At 35.8% G+C, this 25309-nt stretch overlaps 1 protein-coding gene across 1 annotated transcript in view; it reads right to left on the bottom strand.

Moving 5' to 3' along the window:
- The window catches only part of LOC141287083 (uncharacterized), a 39287-nt gene extending 31069 nt beyond the window's left edge, over positions 1-8218 (bottom strand). Inside the window, exons 1-2 of the mRNA XM_073819216.1 lie at positions 7462-8218; positions 3482-3675 (exon numbers count right to left, since the gene is read on the bottom strand). Coding sequence (XP_073675317.1) covers positions 3482-3675; positions 7462-7755 — 488 coding nt within the window. The 5' untranslated portion in view covers positions 7756-8218. The remainder of the gene's footprint in view (positions 1-3481; positions 3676-7461) is intronic.
- Between the last annotated feature and the right edge of the window lie 17091 nt (positions 8219-25309).

Below are 25309 nucleotides of genomic sequence, written 5' to 3'. Positions count from 1 at the left end.
GTCCCACCTCTGCCAGCTACAATGTTCCAAAACACAGCTTGAGCTGGTCTAACTGGATTTTCCAGTAGGGGGAGTCACGTTCAATCCCCCCGCCTTGGCGCATGCGCAGACCGGACAGTATATGGAAATTAAATGAAACGTATTTTTTTCTAATTAACTTGTTTAACACAAGGGCAGTGAATTTGAAAATTAATAATAAAAAATAAGTAAGATTAAATAACACATTAAAATCAGCGAAATTATCCAGATAAAAACATGTAACATTTACAAGGGGTCAGAATCATTTTTTTCAGTGTATAAGCCACTCTTGCTGTGTGTTTACGGTCATTGTCCTGTTGGAAGGTGAACCTTCTGCTTAGTCTGAGGTTCTAAATGCTCTGGTCTGGTCTAGGTCATTAAGGCTATCTCTATATTTTGCCGTTTTGAGCTTTTACTTCTACTCTGACGAGTCACTCAGTCCTTGGTACTGAAAAACAGCCCCACAGCATGAGGCTGCTTTCACCACATTTTACTGATGAGATGCTACTCTGCCATTGATGAGCAGTGCCTGGTCCTTCAAACATGATGCTTGGAAGTGAAGTTTATCAGACCAGAGAATCCTGTTTCTCACAGTGTGAGGGTCCTTTAGTTGCTTTTTTTTTTTGCAAATTCCAAGTGTATTTTTGTGTTTTCACCGAGGAGAGGACTAAGGACTGAGCCACACCGCCTTAAGAACCAGATCGGTTGAGTCTGCAGTAATGTTTGTCCTTTCTTTAGGTTTCTCCCATCTGCAATTATGATCATGGAGCTCAACTAGAGTGACAATTAGCTTCTTGGTCACCACTCTACCAAAGCTTTTCTCCATCAGTTGCTCAGTTTGGCCAGGAGGCCAGCTCTAGGAAGATTCCTGGGCTGTTTTTTTTTTTTTTTTTTTTCAAAAGCATCGTAAGCTGAAGTACATCATAGACCCATTAAAACCAATGAAGCTACGATCAACTTAGGCTTACGATGCTTTTGTGAAATGCAGCCCTGGTTGTTTCAAACTTTTTCCTTTAAGGGTAATAGAGACTACATGTTTTTGTAAATCTTCAATGCAGCACAATTTTTTCTAAACTGCAATCCAGTTTCTGAGCTCTACAAGCATTTTTTTTTTACCTCAGGGCTTGTTTTGTGCTCTGATATGCATTTTCAGCTGTTATTAACATTTTATTAAGACGTGTGCATTTCTAAATCATACCCATTCAATTGAATTTGCCACAGGTTAACTTCACTGGAAGTGTAGTAACATCTACGAGCAATATGAATGCTCCTGAGAGAAATGTCAACTGTCCCAGGTGCAGTGTAATATTTACATTTTTTTATTTTTAATTAATTTGCAAAGATGTTAAACACCTGTTTTTTGCTTTGCCATTATGGTGTATGGAGTGTAAATTGATGTGGAAAAAACATAATGTAGCAACATGACAAAACATGAAGGAGTATGAACACTTTCGCAAGGCACTGTATATACAGTATCAATGTGCAGCTTGTATAGCAGTATAGATTTACTGTCCTCTGAAAATAACTCAACATACAGCCATTATTGTCAAAATAGCTGACAACAAAAGTGAGTACATCCTAAGTGATAACAGCAGTATGTTGTTTAACCATGCAAAGTCACATGTCCTATTCATCATGTTTGTGTTTGTGTCTGCTTGACAGGACCTTACAAATTTGTGTATCTTGTATTAGAGCAGTTAAAATTAGGTGCTTTAAGTACAATTCTCTCATACTGACCACTGGATGTTCAACATGGCATCTCATGGCAAAGAACTCTCTGAGGATTTGAGAATTAGAATTGTTGCTCTCAACAAAGATGACCAAGACTATTAGAGGTTCAGTAACACCCTGAAACCGAATTACACTACAGTGGTCAGGGTCATACAGAGGTTTTCCATGATGGGTACCATTCGGAACAGGCCTTGCAAGAGTCGATCAACGAGGTTGAGGTTGAGGTCGTTCTGTGCTTCAGGTGCAGAGCCTGGCTTCAAAAAACAGATGCAAGAGTGCTGCCAGCATTGCTTTAAAGGTTGCAGAAGTAGAATTTCAGCTTGTGAGTGCTCAGAAACATACGCCACACACTGCAACAAGTTGCATAGGCATTGTCCCAGAAGGAAGCCTCTTTTGAAGCAGGCTTACAAAAAAGCCCGCAAACAGTTTGCTGAAGACAACCTGTCCAAGAGCATGAATTACTGTAACCATGTGGTCTAATGAGACTATAAGATAAATTTGTTTGGCTCAGATTGTGTTCAGCATGGTGCCGATGCCCTGGTGAGGAGTACCAAGAAAATTGTGTCTTGCCTACAGTCAAGCATGAGTGCTGCTGGTACTGGGGAGCTGCAGTTCATTGAGGGAAACATTGATACCATTATGTACCATACATTCTGAAGCAGAATTCTCCATAAACTAGCCCGAATGGCGGTTTTCTACCATGATAACGACCCCAAACACACCACCAAGATGACAACTGCCTTGCTGAGTGGAGTGGATAAGGATCCCAGCAACAACCTGTGCAGCTCTGGTCAATTCCATGCCCAGGATGATTAAGGCAGTGCCAGATAACAATGGTGCTAACACAAAATACTCACTTTTGTTGCCAGCTATTTTGACAATAATATAAGGGGACAATAAATCTATACTGCTATACAAGCTGCACATTGACTACTCTAAAAAATATCTATTTCATTTCTATAGTATTATTGTCCCTTGAGAAGATATACTAAAATGGTTGCTGAAATGTGAGGGGTGTACTCACTTTTGTGAGATACTGTATAATGTTAATCCATGTTAATATAATGAAAGTAAAATTGCCAGTCATCAACAGTGTTCAGTAAAAACAATCCATGACACATACCACACAGAATCTAATAAAAGGAGGGTCTATAAACTGGTATTTGTTAGCCCTGTTCTGGGCTTTATAAAATTCCACTTGCAATATTTTAATAATTTCCATGAATTTCCATAATTTGAAATTCTTAAGTCAGTGAAATGCTTAAAAAGCCAGACTGGGCTTTTCTGTAGGAAAAAAGGTCTTGCAGAAAAAAAGGAACATCACAATAACAGGCTGTGTCCCAAATGACTTACTATGCACTACCAATATGTACTCTATCTAGTGTATGAAGTATATAAGGTTGTTTTTCATCCAGCATTTAAGTATTAAAGCCCCTCCCCCTAATACATAATTAAAGCGGCAACACTTTCACTATGTTTCACCATTTCTTCCAGCACATGCAACATCCGGCTATTTGAAGTGCACTTTTTGGGAATTTTCCCCAATTATTCCACGTTCAAAACTTACACCAAAGAATCGTTTATTACACTCATTTGATGATCATAACATTCATACGTATGGTTGTGACATAGTTGTTAAAGTGCTTTAAAAAGTTGAAAAACAAGGTCCTTCTACTTTGGTTGAATTCTATCAAACAAAACTGTCTCAGTATTAGAAAGTGTATGATCTTACTGTGGGCTGTGTTCCAGTAGCAGCCTGAGCGAGGGTAAGTCCCCTTTAGCTGCAGCATAATGAACAGGCAACGCCCCCGTATCTGTGGCAACAGTAGGATCCCCTTCCCCACTTTTGAGCAGCCAGTCAATGATCTCATGATGGCTGAAGCGAGAAGCCAGATGCAGGACAGTGGCCCCTGAGCTGTCCTTAGCCTGTAAACAACACAGTACATAATAAATAACACATAATATATTTGAAATATATCATACAATAACATTCAGCTGGAATATGTAATTCAATAAATTTTTGATGATTCAAAGGCAACAGTTTGCATGGGGTGTATTTTAATAGATTTATTTGATAAAATGAGTTTGATTAATCTTTTTCTGCACATGTGTTGACCCAGAGTCTCTGCTGGATCATATTTAACTGGCCAACGTTTTTTGTAGTCATTCAACTTGCAGTGCAGGTATGAAACACAATAATGTAATGTGAAGCCCTGCTGTAGACGTTGCGCTCCCCATTGATGGCAGAGATAACTTCCACTACTGCATGTGCACAGAAGGAAAAAGGACAACAGCAAGAGCTCCAGTTACTTTTTCATTACGACAAACACATTTTTGAAGTGATAAGGTGAGTTTTTTTTATAACAACAAATGTTCTTATACTTAAATGAGTACTAATAAACCTGTAAAAAATGTTTATTAGAAAGTGTTTATTGGTTGTTGTTGTTGTTGTTGTTGTTTTTTACTTTATTTCTGGCTTCAGACTGTGCTTCAACTAACTAAAGGCGTATTGTACATCCACTTTATTTCAAACAGAAAATGTAAACTAGCCAGCAACACAACATGGCTCTCATGGCCCCATCTAAAAAGTGTTTAGATCCAAATAAACATACTGACACAAGCAGGCTGATATAATTTTCTGTAAATACCCTGAACAACAATGCAGAATCTTAGTGAAATGAACTAGGTGAAATGTAGCAACATCTTGTTGACTTACATTTTAAGGAAAAGAGGCAAGGTAACCCTTGTTAAAAACATATTTATTATGCAAATAATACACTTCAAAAGAGTATACTTAAGTGTGAACTGAATGGGACATTTAGTTAAATTTTATTTGCAATGGAATTGTAGGAAATGTATTATAGAACATCTGTTTATGTAATATCATACTTCTATTGTCTTTGAAATACGGTTATAAGCGTACTGAAAATGAACCGACACGCATATGTGTACTTAAAATACACTTTAATGTAATTGAAACTAGTATGTGATTTATTTAAATATATTTGTAATTATACATTTGTAATGATGAAGTTGCGATTCAATACATGTATAACAAAATACCTAATGTCAACAGATTATAATACGTGTACTTCTTAAAGCATGACAAAAGATTATTAAAACAATGATTTAGAATGTATTTTAGGGTACAACTTTTCATTTGACATTATTAATGCATGTTTAAATGTGTATTAAGAAACACAATCATGAGTTATTTCAGGATTTATCTGCAAATGCAGTTTTTCTTTTATATATGTACTTAAAGTACACTACAAATATTTTTTAAATAAGATTTGAAGAACACTACAAGTGTACATATAGCTAAGTTCATTATAGTTAAGTGCCTGGAAGATTTGTTAAAACATGCTATAATTCAATTGTGAAAACTCAAAATGTAACTGCTTTTTGGCCTGTGATGTGTATGGAAGCCATCTGAGACCATGCTTTTCTACAGCAATTGGATAAAATAGAAAATAGAACCAATAGAACAGTCTGCTCTTAGCACAAAACAAATCCACTGGCTTCATTCCAATATTATACTGACTGCATGAATCACACACTTGACTCCAGCAGGACGGTATTATCCGCAGCACGGGTTAAGCGGCTAAACTGAAGTCACACTCTTAATAAGACCTCGAGAATGCTGTTGAGTAAATTCTCTGACAATAAGACTGAAGGTTAAATGAGTGTTATAAGGATCTGCTACTAATGAGATGAGATTTCTTAGCATATGAGGCAAATGACGACTAGGCCATGAAATCAGTTTATGCCTCAGTGTGGATGCTGAGCATACATTGATGGACGTCTTTCAGTGTCTCAATTACACTGGTTTATTTATGTTTTGTCAGGCAAAAGACACAACAATCTTAATGATTTTAAAAGCCAAATTATGCATATGGGTCGTCCGTAATGAGGGAAAAGGCGGAACTGAGAAAGGGGCCCAATGATATGAGGAGGCCCACAACAATTTTTTCTAAATCAACCTGTTAAATAAAATTATAAATAATATTAAACACCACCACAGCATTTATGTAAAAGCTTGTTTTTGACTATGCACGGAAAAATATCCTGATCCATGTCTGTGCAAAATTTTTGGTAACACTTTCTATGAAGCCCGTATTAATAATACATTATAAAGGTGTTCTTAAGGCATTATAATGAATGCATAATGCATTATAAAAAAACTCATAATATGTTATATCATCTCATGAGCATTCATAAGAACAGTTTTAATGTATTATAATTTTTACTTATTTGTGGTTATAGCTTTTAAGAGTATTGTTACCTCCTCATAGTTATAACGTATTATAAGTCTCATATCTTGCCATGTTACTCATGTCACTTTACTTAAAGCATACAAAGACCACTTATAAGTAATTATAATAATATTTCCCAAAGAACCCTAAGATCAGGCATCAGATCAGATGAATGTGTAATAGGACACATTTGTATTATCAGTTTGATTATTTTGATAGTACCCTTTAGACAGCTTTTGATAAGTAACTCTGCAACTGCATGCAGCTAGCAGTAATTATTATTAGTAGTATGCAAAATATATGCTTACACTAAATTTTGATGTTTCCCCAAACATATATTATATATGTTATATTATATTATAAGTAACTTTGCAAGTACAAATACAAGTTAGTAATACTCTAAGGAGTGTTAGTTGACATGTAGTTGGAAAGTTTAAGCTTATAGTCAATAGACTAAGGGGACCATCAAAATAAAACGTAATATAATGTAAAAAATGAATGTAATATGATATAGTCCATTATAAATTAAGTAGATTTAATATGGCGTCCATTGTGTGTTATCAATAATCATAAAAGTGTACCCTCATAACCTCAAAAACTCAAGTATTGTAATGTCTTATAATTGTTGTTATGATTATTCATGAGATGATATAACATATTATAAGTTTTTTTTATAATGCCTTTGAAATACCCTTATAATGTATTATAAATAGGGGCTTCGTAGAAAGTGTTACCAATTTTTTTTTTCACCAAACATTAATTTTAATTTGTTGCAAATCTATGCTTTCAGCTTTGTTCAATGTGATTAAGTATTTATTTGTAATTATTTGAATAGATTTGTTTGTTTGTTTTTTCATGAAAACATATGCATGTGCTAATATGCTGTATCCCCAAAATTATACAGTGTGGTTACAAGAATACTGTATATGTTATTAAAAGCAAATATTTATTGAAAATAACCAAATATTTTAGACCCTTTGCTCAAATATGTGTTGTTTCTTTCTTCCTTCCTTTCTTTTTTATTGATTCTTTATCTTTGATGTTATCCCAGCTGAAACAAACAAACAAACAAACAAACAAAAACAATAGGAAAAATAGAAATTTGAAGGGTTTCCACTACAAATACCACTAGAAACATTACAAGCTATCAATGTTTTCTGTAGTGTGATTTGGGATATGTACCATTACGATTTAGTAATTTTAAAAAGTGACCAATATAGGCGACCAGTTACCAGAAGAAACCCACATGGTCAGTTTCCATTAAAACCAATGGTTTCATTATAACCAGTACAACCAATACAATTTATGTGATGGTGTCTATTGTTTTTAGCAGTGAATTTTCCACAGAGCGCCCACTGTACTATACTTTATGTCTAAGAACTGCATTGTTGATGTTGCTTGTTACTGTTATTGCTACTGCAACTCAGACTATTTAACAGTTCGTAAAGATACTCACGGCTGCTCGACATCCTCCATGCGTCACGAGCCACTGTAAGCAGGTCAGGTTGCCAGTGGCTGCGGCGTCATGCGCAGGACTTGCCCCGTTTCTCGCTAGGCTGTTCGCCGGTAAACCCGCTTCCTCAACCAAATACCGCAGACAGGTGAGCTTCCCCGCTCGAGCGGCGTGGTGTACGGGGGTCGCTCCCAGCACATCTTTCACATCGCTGTTGAGTACTTTCTCCGCTAACTGTACTTTCAGAGTTTGTACATCCCCTTGCCTCGCTGCGAGAAGTGTCCTCTCAACCACCATGATGATGCAGCGCCTCCAAACAAATGACCGCTAGCGCACCATTAAGCGTCAGTCAATAGAAGTCCACACTACAGAACGCGTATTCCTCCGGTCAGCGAGTTACTTTGTTCTTTCCATCCCTCTTTGTTTGAATCATCAGACCGTAAAGACCGTCGACCTATATCTAAGAAATATATTCAGAAGATCTGTTATTTTTCATTATATGGCATTTTAACAAAATATTACCTCCAGTCACCGCGTAGCTGTTACCAAAAGAAAACCAGCCAAGCATTTCGTTTCGTTCTTCCTAGGCGTCTTTGAACGTGTCCAGCTATACTGATCCTGTCTATAGACTCACATTATATTTCACCTGTTACGTTCTTTGATTCGCAACTAAACGCACGCCGCAAAACCAATGCGTCCGCTTTAGATAAAGTGTATGGTCGAATGGTCCGTTTAGAAGTCTTGAGGGACTGAACTTGTGAATAATCCATTAAGGGGAGGAGAACGGTAACATATTGGCCCCACTTAAATCGGCTCAGATGTTAAAGGGACTGCGCGTCATGATGACGTTGTTTAGTTGTACGAGTAGGGTTCTCCTGTCTGGCTAGTTGTTTTCTGAAACAAGGCTATTCATTTATGGATGTATTGGTTTGTTTCGTTTATATTTCTTAAGTCTAGGCTAGCCTACATGATTATTGATTTGCAGAAGAAGGCCGTTTAGAAAGTAGGAATTGTTTTTCTACTTATAGATAAAATTATGCAACAGAAAATGCAGAGTGCAATCTTTAGCGTTTAATTCCGCATTCAATATTAATATTCGTATATTTCTGGAACAGGCAGGTGCAACCTGTTGATTTTATTACCTCTAAGCCCTTACCCCATATTACCGATAGATGGCAGGCTCGCACAATATTTGCAAATCACTATACAGCTGTAGCATCTTAGAAATGCGTCTGGACATCAGTGTTTGTGAGAGAGTTACACCATCGGATCAATTTTGATGTTAATTGATCTGATTTAAAAATAAGTCATTGAAAAATAAGTGGTAGGTTATTCTAGACCCTTGGGGGATAAATCTCCCTGAGATTTGGGACAGAAGACCATCAGTGACATAGGCATACTGTTGTTGGAAATATTATGCCTATTTTATTAAAATTATATAGTAATTCATTATATTATTTGGGAATTCGCTGCGTGATATGTGCATTTTCAACATCTCTGATCGTTTTAATCTTGTTTGGAATCATTAAATCTCAACCATTGTTTTTTGAAAAAAACATCCAGCCTGGTCTTAGTTGGTCAGGCTGATTTTAGAAAGGTTTTGGCCACTTCCTTAGCTGGTCAGGCTGGGAGATCAGCTAAAACCATCTACTTCCAGCTAAGACCAGCCAACCAGGTTTTAGCTGTTTTTTCAGCAGGCTATGAGTTAAATTACATTTATTTTCAATTAAAATATGGATGTCTAAATATATAATTCATAATGATTTACCTTTCAGATTTACCTATTTGACTGTGAATCTTATTTTTTTATTTGACCTAAATTCTCTAAATGCATCTTACATACGATTTTTGATTTAAGGGTTTCATGCACCTGTCGAGTTTGAGATTTTGGGCTTTTTGTTTTTTTTTTCTCAGTGTTTTTTTCAGACTAGTGGAAAGAAAAGACCTAAAAGACACTGTTAAGTGTTTCTTTTATAGCACTTTATATCTGTGTCAATAAATTTCAATTACAATTCCCATTTTCTCAAAATGAGGTTTTTCTCCTACACTGAGACAAAAATCTCCACTTCAGTAGAACTTACACACACCAAACTTTACATCCCCTCTGTAAAAATATTTGACTCTAATATGTCAAAAAAATAAACAATAATTTGAAACTGACTTCATCCAGTATTAAGATTTTGGTACTAGAAATGTATGCAAATTAGTGAACATTTCATTAAATAATGCCTCATTTGCATACTTAAATCTAGCATTTTAGAAAACTTGTGATACAAAAGAAAAATTGCAATTATCAATGTAACCAATTAACTGGGTAATTGTGATAACTATTGGTTAATTTTTTTACCCTATTCACATGCAGTGTCTCGCCTTAATATTGGACGACGTTAATGCCAGCTTTTCACATTTAGCTTATACATTGGTCCTATAATATGTATCGACTGATATAGGCAATCATTAGCCTGTACATTCTAAACTTTTGTCTGAATATATTACAATTTAAAGTTAAAAAAAAACTTAATGCACGTTGCATCGTCCACCATCTTTCCCTATCACTCATATCACATAGAACGCAATCGTTTTCATTTTTATTTATTTATTTGTTTGTTTGTCAGATATAATGTTAGACCAGAAGAGGTTTGGGCGAGAACCAAAATGTTTTAAAAACGTTTACTTGGTGTTTATTGTTATAAATTCTAAAAACAGTTAAGAGAATATAATTTGCCCAAGTAGAGTGACTTGAGGCTAGTTCGTTTGCAATAATGTACCTTGATTTTGTTTTGTGAAAAAAAAAAAAAAAAGAAAGAAAGAAATTAAGTACTTATTGTGTACTTCTAACGTTCTATTCTGCTTCTTTTTATGTAACCGAAACGCAACACCCCATCGTCTCCATATGTGCAACAGCAATTACTTGAGCTGGCGCGTGATTTATGCTGACATCTCCCATTTGGCGTCAGTCGCGTGCCTGGCGCGTGCCATCCTCATCTATTTAACTATGCCGGCAAGCACGAGCCTGGCTTATTAATGGATAATCCCTCAGGGGCTGTGCGAGACAAGTCTCACGGGACATCTTAGATCTTTGGCTGAGTGATCGTTTATTTTTGAGCAGTGCTTACAAAAAGTCGAATACACACGGCACAATCCTGTTACTTTCATCAGATTTGTTGTTTTAAATTAGATGTTTTTGTTTGTTTGTTTTTGATGTAACATAATCCTGTTACTTTAGTCAGATTTGTTGTTTTAAATGAAACGTTTTTTGTTTGTTTGTTTGTTTGTTTTTGATGTTTAAAAAGGGGAAAGGTGCATTTACCTTAGTCTACAATCGGATTTCAAATTCAGAATTAAATCATACAAATGCTTTAGAATTATTATTCGTAAATAAACTATGAATTATCTTGTATATTAACTTTATAACTCAGAATATTGTACAAAAATGGTGACCTGCAATTGTTAGTTTAAGAAACTATTTTTATTTTGCTGAAATTTTTGTAACTTAATGTATTCAATTTTGTAACTTAATGTATTCAATTTGATTCAGTGATGATCTTATTTTTTGTCTTGAGCAAAATCAATAAAATGTGATGAACACATTTTGACAAATTAAACATTTTTCTGTATATTTTCAGTCAGATATTTTAGGCATTGGCTATATAACTTGTCACAATTAATTTTAAATGCATATTTTAAATGCTGCTTCTGTGACCCGAGCTTTACTCACTTTCATTTAACATCATGTTGTCGACATCTTTGTGTGGCCTATCAAAGATCTAGGTCACGCCAACAGTTAAATGAGCTTTGTCTCATCTTTGTCTAACGGATATATTCAAATTCCTCACAAATTACTCGTGTGAAAGTAGGCTACCAAGTGCAATTCAAATAGATAATCTAACGGTCATTCCCTGACAGGAAGAGAGCATGGGAGCCTGGAAAAAAAGTGGCATATAAACTGCACGCGTCGAGCGTGTGACAGTTATTCAAATTTCCCTCCAATTAGGCCAACCGAAACTCCATTGTAGTGGCCATCTGCTGTCAATCCCGCGTGGGACTGTTCCAAAACAGTGTTTGAGCTCGTCCACAAAGAGTGGGAAAATCAGACAGTGCACTCTGGTATGCGCAGTCTGCACTTTGACACATATTAACATGTATCACATGAATTACAATCTGAATATTACCGATCCAAGTTTATTTATTTATTTGTGAAGGATATACCTAGTATAGGCTATTTCACGACAACTAATGGTTGAAAAGCTTTAAACACTTTTCTTTCTTTTCTTTCTTTACTTATCTTTCTTTCTTTCTTTCTTTCTTTCTTTCTTTCTTTCTTTCTTTCTTTCTTTCTTTCTTTCTTTCTGTCTGTATTTTATTTCATTTGATTTAACATTGGCGCAAAGTGCCAGCGCGCCATGATAACATTTAAACAAATTGTGTATCATTATTATTATTTTTTATATCATTTTAATTTTATTATTATGCAGCCTAAAGTACAATTTGGTCGTAAGCTTCTCTTTTCCATCTCAAAATTCCTGCGCAGGTTGTTTATTTGCCGTTCCTTCACACATTGCGGGCTGCGCCCATCTGCCGCCCCTGCGCGTGCCATTCATTTGCGCCGTTTCAGCCGCAAGATAAGTGAATTAATATAGCCAAGAAGACTTTGTGTGTGTTTATTATGTATACATATGGCCTTCTTTGTCTTTCATTATTGTTAGTAGTTGAACAGGTTTAGATGTATAGCCTGTTATAATACAGGTTTTATGTATTTATTTAATATGATATATATTATAACAGTGACCTTGCATTTTTCTTACCTCTTATAAATCACTGGTGTAATTTAATTCTGCATTTACCACATGATGTTATCTGGCTGACAAAACATTTTATACCGCATTGAGAACAACAACAGGCCAATCTTTGTTGATGCGAAGATTAAGAATAATGTTACAGCTAAATAGTATATCTCAAAGAAACAAGGATGCAGATATTTAGATCTAAATGAAATAAGACAACACAGAGGAATACAAAAGCACTTTATTTTGTGTGCATGTGTGTGTTTATTTAATATGATGTTCTTAAAGAAGACTCAGAAGCCAGGGGGTGAAATACATTTATTTTGCATTCTCTGCTCACGCATGCAACACACACACACACACACACACACACACACACACACACACACACACACACTGGTTTACATGTTTTATGGGGACATTCCATAGGCGTAATGGTTTTTATACTGTACAAACCGTACTTTCTATTGCCCTACACATACCCCACACCTAAACCTAGCCCTCACAGGAGATTGTGCACACTTTACTTCATCAAAAAAACTCATTGTGCATGATTTATAAGCCTGTTTCCTCATGGGGACCTGAGAAATGTCCCCACAAGGTCAAAATCTACTGGTATTCCTATCCTTGTGGGGACATTTGGTCCCCACAACGTGATGAATACCAGGTACACACACACACACACACACACACACACACACACACACACGTTATGTTTACATGTTTTATGGGGACATTCCATAGGTGTAATGGTTTTCATACTGTACAAACCATATTTTCTATCACCCTACACCTACCCTACACCTAAACCTAGCCCTCACAGGAGATTGTGCACACTTTTACTTCCTCAAAAAACTCATTGTGCATTATTTAAGCCTGTTTCCTCATGGGGACCTAAAATGTCCCCACAAGGTCAAAATTTACTGGTGTTACTATCCTTGTGGGGACATTTGGTCCCCATAATGTGATAAATACCAGGTACACACACATTCAGACAAATACACAACCTTGCTTTTATATCATTAGGCTAACTTTCTATAGGCGTAATGTTTTTGTATACTAAGCTAATCATGTTTTCTATCCCCTAACCCCATCTCTCACAGAAAAATTTATACATGTCCCATATGTCCCATATGATTTATAAGCTGTTTTCCTTGTGGGTTACAACAAAACGGTCCTACAATATCAAAATGATATCATCAGCTTTGTGGGGAAATTTGGTCCTCACAATGTAGGTTAAACAAGGACACACATATACACGTGTTTGGTTTCCATGTTTTATAGGGACTTTCCACTGACATAATGATTTGTATCTTGTTTAAACTGTATACATTGTAAAAAAAATTACGGTAAAAAAACGGCAGCCGTGGTTGGTGGAATTTTACCTTAAAAGTTTTACTGTTTTAACTTAAATTTACATTTAAATATCATAATTTCATTAACTAATATAATCTACCAACCTATAGAAATATCTGTTTTGGACCTTTGTAATACACTGATAACCACCAAAAGCAGGTGGTGATGAGTCACATGGTAAACCAAAGCACATCACATGCAGCTTTTAATAATTAATATATATAGAGAAGGTGCATTGTCATTCGTGTCATTCACACAAACTCTAAAAACCATTAACCCACATGAAACTTAAATAATGCAATAAACATTCATTTAACAACATTAGATGTAACACACAACCCTAATGTACAAAACTGATTAGGAGAAAAAAACGAATAACAGTTATTTCAACAACAACAACAACAACAACAACAACAACAACAACAACAACAAAAAAAAACGTAAAAAAAAGGTAGCAGGAAATACTGGGGATGTCAATTTATGTTAATTTACTGTAAATCTGATGTTCTTTTTTTACTCCCGAAAACGTTATACTACTGTAAAATGACATGCAATGTCCAGTACAGTTTTTCACAGTATATAGTAGGTGAACTTACCATTTAACAGGTTTTTACTTTAGCATTTTTACAGTTTGTTACCATTAAATTCACTGACATTTTTTACAGTGTATTCTGTCTATTCTATCCCCTGATCCTAACCCGACATCTAAACCCAGCAAACACATTTACTTACCTAAGTGGTGGTTTAAAAAGTGGTCGGTGGAAGTCTTGTGATCAGGGAAAACAATGATTTCCTGTGGCTGATTCTGGTAGATGACAGATAATTACTAAAAAAAAGTACTGAGTGTAATACTGTAGCAGCATTTTGGTGATTTTAACCGGGGGTCTGCACTGTACTCCCCTAAAACAACACTGACACCAATGCTGGAAACATCGCAGTGCACACTAGAGCGCAAGAGCATAAAATTACAACTCATTTTGTATTTTATTTGCTGTAGTCTGCAATCAAACAATCATCCCACGAATTTGTCTGTACAAACATCCACCAAATTGAGCGTAGCCTACTTGATTTAACTGATATTGTTATAAGCAGGGATTGTTTTAAAGTATGAATTTATATAAAAGTAAACAAAATATTAAGAAATGTATTTTTACATTACAGCCATTGTGTAGTTACACCAAAAAAGTTATGCGTCATAACTGTATTACGTTTAGATGTAATTCGCCTATTTGTTGTCCTGCGGGCCACAGACGACGCACTTAAACGCCCAGATGTTACTCGTGGCATTTCTTAAGTTACGGTTCTAAGAGACTTTCACCGATGTTTTTCGGTAAAAAAACATTCCCCCGCCACAAAACAGGAATGTTTTTGTTTTAAAAAGAAACTAAAACAGCATACAGTAAATCAATAATACTAAGTGTGCTGTGATGAAGGTAATTCAGCTGAAATCCAAAGACACAAATACAGCGCTTCTAACTTCTATGATCCTGCATAAATTACAGGTGGTCTCTTTAAAACACCGAAAGACCAATTCTACACGGTCTTAAAGTTTTACAGATTTACATTCTGATAGGAGAAGAAGTATTGCATTGAAACTAGATAGCAAAATATTTTTGCTTAAGACAATACTCATTACACACTAACATAAATTTGTTTAACACTGTAATAAGCATATCGTACACGATCCTGATAACATCACATGCATGCAGCAATGTTTAATCATGATAACGTTTAAATCAATCCGTGCGTAACGTGTTGGAATATTAAATGTTTCCAAAGTAAAGCATAAACACTTTTTAGATAGAGGGCGATGAGAATGCTATGATCTCACAAGACAACACATTCACACATTGTAATATGAGAAAGAGATCGTAATTTTGATTACGATTTAAGATTAGGATGATCACTGAAATCGATCCAAACGGTTAATCGTTCATGGCATTATAGCCAGTGGTTTTCTGTCATGATCTTGAGGACCCACCGCGCTGCACATTTTGTATGTCTCTCCTATCTGACACACTCATCTTAGTTCATGGAGCTCTCTGCTAACGAGCTGATTATCTGAATCGGGTGTGTTAAACCAGGGAGAGAAAAAAGTGTGCAGAGCAATGGGTCCCGAGAAGCAGGATTGAAAACCATCGCTTAATATTATACTTTATTTATCAACAGGTTGTACAGTAATCCGTATTAACAGTCGTTGGACGTTGTACGTTTAGGATTATCCTAGAAACTAAAATAAATTCACAGAAGTTCATTATTAGATGCTACGCGTGACACAACACATTTTAGGTTATCTGACCAAGCATTTTATAGTCAAGTGACAAACTGAAAGCTGAAAAAAGATTAAAGCAATTGTAATACTAAAGTAATGCAAATTTTCTTAACAACAAAACATGTTTACTCAATGCAGTAACTTACCTGCTGTCAAATACGACCATATTGTACAGGTTGTGCTGAAGTCTCTGGATGTGTTGTTAAAGCTCAGTCGTGTGCTTGCATTGAGCGCCCATTTACTCAGAAAGCCTGCACTCAAATGAAGAGGAAGCACGCGCTTTGTGGGCGTGGAGGGTGTCCGCCCTTTCTGAGCTCGACCTGCTATCAAACTTGTGTAAGTGTCTAGCGCGAAACTGAACAATGCAATATAAGCACGCAGTATTGTACAATTTAGCACTTATTCGTATCATTGCACTATATAAAATACTGCTATATTTAAAAATCAGATTTTACATATGATCCATAATTTAAATTTGAAAAAAGACGAACAACCGCAGCCCTTTCTTATATATAATTCATTATAATTGCACAGCCATCTGGCCTTTTGTCCCTTATGGCTCGTGCCGTTCTCGTGCCTAGCGCGAGCAGGGACCCCAAGGGTCCCGTGCGCACATTTAGAAAAAAACGCGCCTTTTGCTGTTTGTCCCTAGTATTTTCTTTTGGGGCTGAGGAAGTTTCTAAAAATCAAATATCCTATTTTATAAAGACACACACCGTTCATCTACAGACTGCATGTGCGAATGCAGTTCTCACCCAGCAAACACAGTACGTTGTGAGGACGTCGCCAGTTGGTCGTCATTTGGTCAGCGTGACATTACTTTATGACAACGTCGTGAGGACGTTGTGGTAACGTTCCATATTTTTGAATTTTGGCTAAAGTCCCAGAAACGTCGTAGGCACGTCCTTAAAAGACGTTGCTGGTTGGTCGCGTGGGAAACGTTATAGCGACGTGGTCAGCAGGTCTCCAACTAACTTTTCATATTATTGCACTACATGTATTAAGCTTATTTTTAAAGGTGTAAACCGTTTTAATAGCCAATAATATGGGGAATATACTGAATTCGTCAAGCATTTTGCATGATGGAATGAATTATTGTATAACCCGTCATTTAAAATATAGAAATGTTTGTCATCAAATTAATGGCAAAACAAAAACCAAATAGTTTGCTTAGCAAATGGTGATAATTTATGGTTGTGAATGGTTTATTGAAAGGGGGAACGGGACAAATGTTAAGGTTAAAACCATGGTTAAAACCAGCGCACGTCACTTTCTGAGTGCTGCGTAAGTGCCCCGTGCGCGTACCCGTCATTAACGGTCAACTTCCAGAAGACGGACGAGAAGGAAAAGGTAAGCGCTTAAAATCTTCTCTTATTCATATTTTTTTGCTGATATAACGTTAGATGACACGTAAGATAAGTAGTGTTTTGTGTTTTTGGAGGTTTTCTATATTAATTTAATAAATAAATGCCCTGTTTGGTTAATGTTAAAGTTAATTAGCTTAGTTCTGGAGGCGGTCTGTGGTAACGTTAAGTTAACTTTTAAAATCCTAAATTAAAATGTTATACCTTATTTTTAGTCTAGTTTGAAATTTACCCACGATAAACTATACAGTATTCATTTTTTTTTAACTTCTACCATAGTAACGTTGACTGCTTGTCGTTCGCATCTGACTATGCTCATGCTAGCCTAGCCGTATTGTAAACTTAAATATAAACCACTGATGTTATATAAACTTTTAATTAGACCGAGGCTGCCGAAGTCCCATTCAGTGTATGTGGGATTAATAATGTCCTGCTTTCCTGTCGATTAACAGGCCTGTAAATGGTGTAATTTGCTCGTTACATGTTATTGGTTTTTACATACAACATTTTTACATAACGTTACATAACTTGCATCATCTTTATGCTAGTGACTTTTCATTGACAAACAGATCTGATAGTTTAGTTTTAACAAATATGTATCCAACAAATAGTTCACTATTTTATGTCCTTACTGGCAGTGAACCAGTTCATTCAGTGAGTTGCTTATTAGAAATGATGTTCATTGTTACTATGTAGTAAGTTAACTTTTAAAATCCTAAATTAAAATGTTATACCTTATTTTTAGTCTAGTTTGAAATTTACCCACGATAAACTATACAGTATTCATTTTTTTTTAACTTCTACCATAGTAACGTTGACTGCTTGTCGTTCGCATCTGACTATGCTCATGCTAGCCTAGCCGTATTGTAAACTTAAATATAAACCACTGATGTTATATAAACTTTTAATTAGACCGAGGCTGCCGAAGTCCCATTCAGTGTATGTGGGATTAATAATGTCCTGCTTTCCTGTCGATTAACAGGCCTGTAAATGGTGTAATTTGCTCGTTACATGTTATTGGTTTTTACATACAACATTTTTACATAACGTTACATAACTTGCATCATCTTTATGCTAGTGACTTTTCATTGACAAACAGATCTGATAGTTTAGTTTTAACAAATATGTATCCAACAAATAGTTCACTATTTTATGTCCTTACTGGCAGTGAACCAGTTCATTCAGTGAGTTGCTTATTAGAAATGATGTTCATTGTTACTATGTAGTAGTTTAAGGATTTTGGCTAAGGTCCCAGAAACGTCGTGGGCACGTCCTCAAAGCTGGTCTCTGGATAATTTTTCATATTGTTGCACTAAATGTATTGAGCCTATTTTTTTTTAAGTAGTAGTTTGAATGCTTTATTCATTGTTCATTGTTTTATCAATGTTTTATTCAAAACTAACATACTTTTTTTAATAACAGGTGGAGAGAGAGTCTGGGCAGCAGCAACACGACAACCATGATTATGATTAGGGATGGGTATCAAGTACAGGTAACTTACTGATTTGGTTCCTGACTTGTTCAGTACCAAAAAATATATATAAAGCAACAGGACTAATGGTGCTGCTATTTGTATTTTAGACACAACCACATGACATCCAAACCATCTCTAAGTGTATGGCAGAAAGGATCCAGGATCAAGAGATCATCCATCATGAAGACTGTGTTCAAAAGAACCCAGCAAGTCCTCGGTAAAAAACTAAACCTCATTGTTTCAGTGTCACTCAGGCACAAATATAGATTTAAATTGATTTCAGTGGCTTAAATATTTATATTTCAGGCCTCCCTGACCCTTCTGTTGTCCTGGATGTGAAGACATGCTGGAACTGCATTTTCTCATGGTTAAAGGAGTTGTGCTGCAGTATCCTTCCTGGACCCACACAACAAAATGCTCAGGAGGAGAGACAGGTAATCCACAGGGTTGGATTTATCATTTCAATTACTCATAGCTAGATAGATATCAATTGATAGTCTAATTCCAGAGCCTGTGAATGATTTTGTTTTTTCCTCAGTCAGGAGACATTTTTGTGAAATTGTTGATGCTCGTATGATTGTCATATGTCATGGTAACTTACAACAGTGGTTTTCAAACCTGGACCTGGGGACACACAGCACTATACATTTTACACATCTCTCTTTACTGACAGATTTGTTCATGAAGCTCTTTCCTAAGGAGCTGATGATCTGAAGAAGGTGGGTTTAACAAGAGAGACATACAAAATGTGCAGTGCTGTGGGTCACCTGGACCACAATTGTAAACCACTGCCTTCATGAGCACCTCCTGTGCTCCTGATCATTTTTAAACATGTTTAAAAAATATTTGAGTTGGCCTGAATTTGACCAATGTAAGACTCCCCTATTTCTAAATCATACACAACCACATCACTTTGCTGTGTTTCCCACAGGATTTGTTTGAGACTTTGGGGGCTGGACCTTCGTCTGTCTGGGGCATGGCCTAGTGTACAAAAGTATGTACTGTACATTTTAAACTTAATTTTTTCTATCTGGTGCACTTTGTATTAAGAGCTCCGACCCATGCTTAGTGTGGAAATTTAACAAAGAAAAAGTCAATGCAAATGACGTATCCCTCTTTTTGGTTATTGTGGACTCTTAAGAGTTTCATGAATAAGTTTTAAGCTAAATCTCCTTGCCAGGTCACCTAATAGTAAGATCAAATTCTCTGTGAACATGGCCACAGATTGTGCCTTTCCTTTAGAAGCTGGAGAATAACTTAAGATTTCAAAAGGAAGATTTGCAGTTTTATACAAACTTATACAAACTGTCTATAAAATTAATTGGTTAATTAGTTTTATTTATATTTTATGTGGATTCAAGGGAAAGGTGAAAAATGAGAAGGCCTAGGAATGACTGAGGAAGGCAGCCGTGAGGAAAATGAAGTAATCATCAGAATGTAAGTACTTTGCAATCTGTGCATTGTTTATTACAAGGTGTGTTTTCATTTAAATTCAAAGCTGAATTTTCAGCATCAATACTCCAGTTGTAAGTGTTCAAAATCATGCTAATATGCTGTGTTGCCCAATTTAGTTGTGTACACTAGGTTGGAGTCACTTAAGTTTTTTTTTTCTTTATGAAGACCTTAATAGCAAGGATGCATTAAACTGATCTGAAGTGGTAGTAAAAACATTTATAATGTTACAAAAGTAAAAAAAAAAAAAAAGGTAAACCTTAACTATGTATTTATAAAATTATCCTAAAAAGAAATCACAGTTTACACAGAAATATTAAGTAGCACAACTGTTTTCAACATTGATAACAATCAAAAATGTTTTTTGAGCATCAAATCATATGAGAATGATTATGTGAAACTGAAGACTGTAGTAAAGGCTGAAGAATTTACCTTTGCCTCACAGGAAAGAAATGCATTTTAAAGTCTATTTGAAAAACAACAGAAAACGTATTTTAAATTAAAATATTTCACACTATTATTGTATTGTAAGTTAAATATAAATATAGCTTTGGTGTGTCGAAAGACATTAAAAAAAACTGAAATACTGCAGATTTTGACTGGTTGTGTGTACATACAGTAGCAACATTAACAAGGTGATTCTCCCTTTCAGCTGCCAGAGAAGGATATTGACAGTACAGCCTCAGGATAGCGAAGAGGAAGAAAAACACCTTTGACATAATTTTCTCATACATTTGCCATGTGTTATAATAAAAAACAATAAACCTGACTACAATAATATGGTCAATTTTATTAAAAGTTTCAAGTTTGCAAAGAATCTGGAGTATGTGGCACTGCATTAGAGGTACTCTTTGCTGAAAAAGACCAAGTGCTTAGCAGGAACCTTATTCTTTAGCAAAACTCCTCATCAACTCTCCAAGAGTAGATCAAGAGTGAAGTGTCACCCTCCTATCCTTCCCTCAGAAGAGAGTACCTTCTGCTGCTGTGGTAAGAAAGACATTCTTCTTTTTCTCTCACAACTGTCCAGAACCTAAATTCTCAGCAAAGAGTCTTCTCCACAGCTGGGGACAGATCTAAGATTTTTCTGAAAAAGTCAACAGGCTCATTTACTGTACGTTTTTTGGGTGGGCCTAATACAGGGGAGATGTAATCTCTACATTGTTATATTAACATGTTCTTACTGTTTATTAATGTTGCTATTTTCTTTATTTCTGTTATCTTCTGAGAAGAATTACGGTCCTTTGGTAATTGTTTAGGTTTTGCTTCTGAGAGTGAAGCAGTATTACAGCACTTCACCACCAGATATTTGTAGCAGGTGTTTCATACACAGGACACTCAGAAAACAAATTAACTTAAAGTAATACAGAACTCACTACTGAATTGTTTCTATCTTTGTATCAGTATTTTTGTACCAAACTAGGGGAGTTCTGTTAATAAGAGTAGGCTACTGATAACTATTATTATACTATACCCATCATTAATTAAATATTTAATATTTTTCAATAAAAGTAAAACATTTTAATCAGTGGTTGTATTATTCTTTGATTACTATGTACTTTATGTGATGTGTTCAATTATTTGTGCTAATGACTTGGCAGCACTTTACATGGTTAAATAATAGGTGTCATGTTTAAAATGCAATGGCTTAGTATATGTAGAAAATAACTGAATAAATGGTGATTTAATAAATGAATGCACTGTGTTTTTGCTGATTTTCTGTTGGAATTTAATGATTTTGTATTGGTTTGCATGTATGCAGTGAATATATTTACAAAAACTACAACAATTTGAAAACATAAGGATTTAGTGTTTGTTTTTTACAGCAGAAAATGTTTGAGTTTGTCATTATATACTGATTTCAAGGTGGTAGGAACACATCCTCGGACAGGACTAAAGGTGAGAAGCAAATATTAAAAATACTGGGAAGGTGCTAGTTTGGTCGTTAGGACGTACTTGCCACGTCCTAGCAACGTAACGCAATAACGTCGCTACGACGAATATGGGAATCACAAAGTTACGTCGTTGGTACGTTATTTGGAACGTCGCCGCGACCAATGTGGTCCTTTATAGTAACGTGCTCACGACGTGCCAGTTTGGTCGTGGAGACGTACTCATCACGTTCCAGCAACGTACCAAATAACGTCGCTACGACGAATATGGGAATCACAAAGTTACGTCGCTGGCACGTTATTTGGTACGTCGCTGCGACGAATATGGTCCGGTCCAGTAACGTCGTCACGACGTAATTGTGTTAGCTGGGCAGTCACAAGATTAAAACGGGCAAGCTTTTCACTTACTGCTACGTCACAAATACGTGCACCATAGGCTAATCATCCTAGGGGTAAAAACAAGTCTTTGTGTGAGAAGTTACATCACCGGATGTACAAAGATGGCTTGGCTTTTAGCTTGGGTATTTGAATTAAGACTTAATGTTGTTTGTGCTAGATCTATTATTGATGGGGTTTGCAATATTTGGGTTGAGATTCATCGGGATGTAGCCAATTGTTTGGCTGATAGACGCTCATGTTCTTCTTTTAGCTTTTGTCTGGGGTTTGATTACAAACAAATCTTTTACACCGTTTTAACTTTGTAAAAATCCTGTTGAACCAATCTAGATTGTACTATTTGAAACAGAAGTATATTGAGGTTTGATGGAATATGCCTAATCTAAAATAGAACTGTGGAAATGAGCAATAGGATGTGTTTCTATACATCAACATCTGCAGAGAAAATAAACTTGTGGGATCATTTCGAATACTCTTGCTCCATTGTTAGGCTACAGCTTACATTTAAAATGGCTCATCTATTATTTTAGTCATTTGACTATTCTATTTGAACTATTAAACTCAGCTGTGAGAATTAAAACGACTATGCGTGCGCAGACAAACAAATACTCGGTCTGCATATCGGCGTGATGCTGAGAGAGACGCTCAGCTTTGCGAAACCTCGCGTGTCCGCTCATCTACCCCAGATGCACTCATTTGGTTTTAAGTTCCAAACAACACAAATTACGTGGTATTGCCTAGTAAGTCTATGCAATATTGCATGTCAACAGCTGTTTGCCAGCAGCGTTGGTTTTGGCTTGGGAAGCCTTATGTCTGTCTGCAGCGTTTGCATGTTTTTCAGGTGAAATAAACAACTTATATGAATTCATCCACAATGTTCTTAAACATAAAGCCTTACAAATTATAATTTGTAATGCTTTGTACTGTTAGTTTTCTAACTTTCTAAATATTTGTACAGCTAATAGGGGTTATGCCCAACAGGCTTCCGTTTTCTGCTAAACAGGTCTCGTTGCTTCCGGTTCACGCGTTTTGCATATCCCTCTTTAAATATGAACATGATTTACTCAAGATTCATTCAAAGTAGACACTAAAAATGATCATAACCAATGTCCATCACATATGTGGATTGATATATAAAAGTTTTTAATTTTTATTCTTTTCACTAACATTTATATATAAATATCGAATGAAACGTCCACAATAAACAGCTGGCTTGTTTAACTGATTACCTTAAAAGTCCGTCGATATCGCCATTATTTATTACGGCTATTAACACGTTCTCCGACAAGCGGAAGCAATGAGACCTGTTTTCCGGGGTTGGTCAGGTGACGTTCGGCATAAAGCCTATTCAGAAGTGATTGTTTGGAGGATGAATTTGTTTATCAAACATAAAACATCATACCGTGTAGTTATCACTTTTTGACGAAATCTTACCTGATTGTAAACTTGCATTTTTTATGTTGCAGAAACATTTTCATTCTAAACTATCATCTAATGGCAATAAATGAATATAATAAAAGCACAACAAGTCACCATAAATGCTATTAGCAAGCTTAAGTATGTAAGTGCATTCAGTATAGGACAGCATACATCTTAAATACAAAAAAAGACCCTGCATGAATACATTCATTAAACCATAAAACTAAGATAATGTTTAACATTGTAGTGATGCACTCTGGAAAGTATCTTTATAAAATGTTTAAATGTACAGTGGGATATAAACGAGGGGAACTCCCCAATAAATAGGTGATTTATCATTTTACTCAAGGTGCTTTCATTTTCATATTTGTCTGAGATAAGATTTTATTTGGTTAATTTAACCGCAGTCCTGAGCTAAGAGGATTTCAAATCACCTTCATACTTAACTAGAATTCTAATTAACTGACCTACATCGTGGAAGGCATTATTAAAATGGATTAAGACTTATTTATGAATACTTCCACATATGTTTATGTGTAAAACTCATTCTTTTAGGTTTCCAAAGCAGTAAGCGCTACTTATCAGTTTTGAAGTCTGGTCTGTCACTGTATAGCAAGACGTGGATTTTTCTTTTCAAGGAGGAGGTATTTTTGAACCGGAGTAGAATCAGATTCGAGAGAATATTCAGAAACATAAGATTATAGCATTAAGATTAATATTTTATTAAACCATCGTACCAAGCGCAACCATCTTGTTGCATCTTGCTTCATTCACATAGCCTAAATCTAAAACATCAATTTGGCTCAGCGCTGATTTTCGTATGTAATATTTTAAAATTCTGCTATTCACTATTTAACTCGTATGCGATTAAAGCGACTAACGTAGCCTACGCTGCTGCAGCATTATGCTGCACTCTTAAAAATAAAAGTTCTTTATTGGCACCAGTGGTTCTATGAGGAACCTTGAACATCCACGGAACCTTTCAAATGCAAAAAAGGTTCTTTATAGCCGAAAGAGGTTCTTTCGATTTTTTAATGTTCTTAAAAATGCCTCTTTGGAACTGTTAACTGAAAGGTTCTTTGGGCAACCAAAAAAATGCTTCTATGGCATCACCGTAAAAACACCCCTTTGGAATGAAGTGTGAGAGAAACGTGCAGCCTTGCGAACTCCGAGGCTGCTCATTCATTCCACATTTAAAAGGTTTTACAGTATGGTATAAACGTTAGTGCTATAATGGAGACTATCAATGACAAGACAGAGTTTAAATCAACAGCAAAACAGAGGAATAAAGCACACCTCATGGTCAAACACTGACAAACAGACAATAGGCAATAGACAATAAGTTTACTATAACAGTATATCAGCACGCTTAAGTTTGGCCTGCAATTCATTGAATATATCATGATATAAGTGAACACCAGTCTAATGCACCATGAGTTCACACA

Source organism: Garra rufa, chromosome 15 (assembly GCF_049309525.1).
Source record: "Garra rufa chromosome 15, GarRuf1.0, whole genome shotgun sequence".
NCBI lineage: Eukaryota > Metazoa > Chordata > Actinopteri > Cypriniformes > Cyprinidae > Garra > Garra rufa.
Note: the sequence above shows the minus strand (reverse complement) of the source record. Positions and strands in the feature narration are given on the sequence as shown.